Source organism: Mandrillus leucophaeus, unplaced genomic scaffold (genome assembly GCF_000951045.1).
Source record: "Mandrillus leucophaeus isolate KB7577 unplaced genomic scaffold, Mleu.le_1.0 Scaffold256, whole genome shotgun sequence".
Classification (NCBI taxonomy): Eukaryota; Metazoa; Chordata; class Mammalia; order Primates; family Cercopithecidae; genus Mandrillus; species Mandrillus leucophaeus.
The window spans coordinates 2,154,135-2,158,173 of NW_012102654.1; the positions used below are offsets into that span (position 1 = coordinate 2,154,135).

A 4,039-nucleotide genomic window follows, 5' to 3' on the forward strand; every position below is an offset into this window, starting at 1 on the left:
AAAATCAGCTTGTGGAATGGGGGCTACCCTTTTTATAGCAAATTCTAAGAATACATATATCAATGTCCTTCCAGATTAAAAAAATGATACTTTATTATAACTTTTAAAATTGCAGAACGTCAGACTGAATATCATTAGACACATAAACAAAACCACCCATCTCTAAAGTCATCTTCTACACCCTCTCAAAATTCGGCCAGTGAGTTATGCCTCAGTGAATTTTCCAGTTCAACCCCATTCACCAACGTGAAATAAATGGAAACGCTAGCCTTTTGGTTTTGCCCACAGTTCCAAAGTGCTATTACAGGTGGAATATCTGCTGCAGGAGGTCATTCTTGCTGCTGTGGGTGTGAGTAAAATATCCATCTCTTCGCCTCTGGTCCGGCAGGCTTTGTTCTCTTTCTCCTTGTTTTGTCTCCTTCTACAGGGGTTGCCTTACATACTGCAATCAAAAGACATCTTCTGCTCAGAATCACAACAGATAGCGAGTGGTTCACATGAGAAGTAATGTTACATACTAAGTTACTGAATCTACAATGAGAAATTAACTCTGGGGTTACAACTCAAATATGACTTCAAGGTAAAGAAAATAATTACTTGGCTGGCTAGTGAAACGCTTAGTTGCTTCTAAAATCATAATTGCAATATGGACTTCTGTTTCACGCTGCATCCCAAGGCACAAATCAGGTAACCTACATCTCCCAAATGATCAACAGAGCACTCCATCCTATTTTACCCTCAATGCTGAGAAATTACTCCTGGGCCCACAAGTTGTCGCATAGGTGGCTTGGGTTACTTGGTGCTCAGGCAACAACTGCCACAGGCCCCACCTTGATGAACACCACCAATTTCTTTAAATATGATGATACTAAGATGGAAGCCCCTGCTCAGAGGAAGCAAGGATATAAAAGCTGGGACAGACTGTTGAGGGTCACTACACTACAGACCCAGATGACACGATGGAACGTGAATACTGAAGCTTACAATCTTCTGAAAAATCTCTTTTTCAAAACCCATACGCCCTTTTTTCTAATCGGGAAATCAGGGACAGGGAAACATTCGCATAATTACCCACCAACATGTTCTTCTTAACAGAAGTGAAGATTATTTTAAGAATATGAAAAGTGTTTCAAGACATCTGTTTTCAGGGACAGACCAGAGCAACAGAAGTACTTTTCAGAGTTGGTTCATTTTAAAGTCTATCTCAAGAACAAGCCTGCTTGACACCAACCTGCTTTCACAAGGTACCAAGACATGTTCTGGCAAAAACATTTTCACGTTAGGTTATATGCTGTCAAGTTCAACTATTTTATACATATCTGATCCTTTTCTGTCAGCAAAAAAGGTACAATTTTTTTAAAACTCGAAAATCAATAATTTCTGGGTAGGATGAAGGTAGAATTTTGGTTGTATTTTATACTTCAGAACACAGATGAAACCAAAAGGTCTGCAATTGTCTCTACATTCACATCTTTCAAAGGTCCTTTTCTCCTTTTACATGAATTCATCTGAATCATTGCCATCCTGTAGGAAACAAAAAAATGAGACCATAAAAGCCTTGACAATAATTCAATATTTAAAATTTACAATTATCTTAATTAGCGAGCTGCCTTCTCATCTCAGTTGCTGAGTTCACAAGGTAAAATAATTAAATTCACTCATCACTTCTCCATCTTAAGTTGTCGGTTTCCTGAGATAGCTGAATTAACAGCTATATTCCATGAGGTGTCATTACATGGCCTGATTACACAGCAATAAGTGACCACTGATTTCTAAATAATGAAGTAAGTCCCACCTGACCTAGTACAGTGCAAAACAAATGTGACTGTAAGAAAACATGACAGGTCCTTCAACAAATGTACCAAGCAAACACCACCTCAATATCCTCATGTCAGCAATTCTGCCAATATGCAAACTATTTCTGGCCTAAGTTCCAGTAATCTGAGCCTCAACATTGTCACAGATTTGGGACTTCACAACATGGCTCTGATTTCTTCTTCTTTTTTAATAGGAAAGGCCATTAGGAAGTCAAACATGGGCTAGTTTACCAAGTTAGCTGGTTTGTGACATTTTTTAATTAAAAAAACCTGCATAACGGTATACAGCACAAAGGGACTGATTTCATTGAGTGGCTTATGAGCAAGTCCTGAAGGCCACACACAAAGGTAGAGCCCTGACTCCTTTTTGGACAACATTCACTAAGAGTGTGCATTCTGATTTGCTTGCCAATGTCACAACCTGAACACTCCACTTGTTTTATCTTCTTTCTCTTTCCCATTGCTTGACACCAGCATTGTTAGAGAAAGGGATCAGACTAAGGCTTATCTAAATGGCCCTTATTAAAGATGGTAGAGAAATACGATACGGGTAGAAAATATTAGTTCCTGTGAAGTCTGGTTTTAGCTCCAGCTTCATTTAGTGGTTTTCTCTGTGCTTCTCTTCCATTAGCATGATGAACAGAAGCCACGGTAAAAATGCCTTTGATAATTGTACAAAGAGCAGACTAATGACTGTGTTATATCCAGGCGCCAAGACTATGATTGCTCTAGAGTCTTAATCTGAAATAAAAGCAGTAGCAATGTTTGAAAGAGTCATTTAGTATCTTCAAATGCCAGCTTTAGATCCCAAACACTGAAGATGAACAACTCAGTAAGACAGTCTGGGTTGTTATCAACGAGAGTTTAAGCCATTCCCTGTAAAGGCTGTGAGTTAGATGTGCAGAGTTCCCACTTGTCTGGGGCTATGTTTTGGAATTACAGTAACTACTCTTCTTGATGAACCTGTATAAGCTAAATTAAAACTTGAGTCCTCTATTGTATAAACACTTGCCTTTAACTGAAAAATCAACTGATCACGTTCTAAATTGGATCATAAAACATCTGTATTGCTTACACTTCTACACTGCTGGTGGGAATGTAAACTAGTACAGCCACTATGGAAAACAGCATGGAGATTCCTTAAAGAACTAAAGTAGAACTACCATTTGATCCAGCAATCCCACTACTGGGTATCTACCCAGAGGAAAAGAAGTCATTATTCAAAAAAGATACTTGCACACACGTTTATAGTGGCACAATTCACAATTGCAAAATCGTGGAACCAACCCAAATGCCCATCAATGAATGAGTGGATAAAGAAACTGTGGTATATATGTACAAAGGAATACTATGCAGCCATAAAAAGGAATATATTAACAGCATCTGCAGTGACCTGGATGAGACTGAAGACTATTATTGTAAGTGAAGTAACTCAGGAATGGAAAACCAAACATTGTATGGTCTCACTGATATGTGGGAGCTAAGCTATGAGGATGCAAAGGCATAAGAATGATACAATGGACTTGGGGGAAGAGTGCGAGGGGGTAAGGGATAAAAGACTACAAATATGGTACAGTGTATACTGCTCGGGTGATGGATGCATGAAAATCTCACAAATCACCACTAAAGAACTTACTCATGTAGCCAAATACCACCTGTACTCCAATAACTTACGGAAAAAAAACAAAACAAAACGCAAACATCTGTATCCCTTAACAGAAGATGGTTACAAGGAGAATTAGTCTATTATTTTAAAGTATGGAGAAAAACTATAAAAACATTTTCACTGAAAGAGAGAATAAAAACACCCAGTGCAAAACTTCCTTGGAATCTTGAACCTGATTCATACTTGAAGCTCAGGAGCAGGGGTTGCAAGCAACAGAGGGAGAGTAAGGGTAGAAAGGTTAGCAGTCTTTTGGGCTACAAATTCAATTTCCTAGTCTTGGGACTTTTAACATCCATCACTGATCAGATGGTGTTTGTATATGTATCTATGTAGGTGGGTAGGTAGGTATGTATATGTGTGTGTGTATTTGTTTACAACTCTAGAATGATATACAAACTTTAAAAATCCATAATGATGGGAATGAAACGACTAAGGTCATGAAATAATATGGGGGAGGCCGGGCGTGGTGGCTCAAGCCTGTAATCCCAGCACTTTGGGAGGCCGAGATGGGCGGATCACGAGGTCAGGAGATCGAGACCATCCTGGCTAACACGTG

General features: G+C 39.0%; 1 protein-coding gene across 5 annotated transcripts in view; it reads right to left on the bottom strand.

Moving 5' to 3' along the window:
* Nucleotides 1-747: 747 nt before the first annotated feature.
* CCDC25 (coiled-coil domain containing 25) overlaps nt 748-4,039 on the bottom strand; it is a 46,637-nt gene continuing 43,345 nt past the window's right edge. For 3 of the 5 annotated variants that reach the window (XM_011983878.1, XM_011983879.1, XM_011983877.1), the window contains one exon: nt 748-1,524. In XM_011983878.1, coding sequence (XP_011839268.1) covers nt 1,495-1,524 — 30 coding nt within the window. In that variant the 3' untranslated portion in view covers nt 748-1,494. The remainder of the gene's footprint in view (nt 1,525-4,039) is intronic. The other 2 variants (XM_011983882.1, XR_001006454.1) reach the window with 2 other exon arrangements.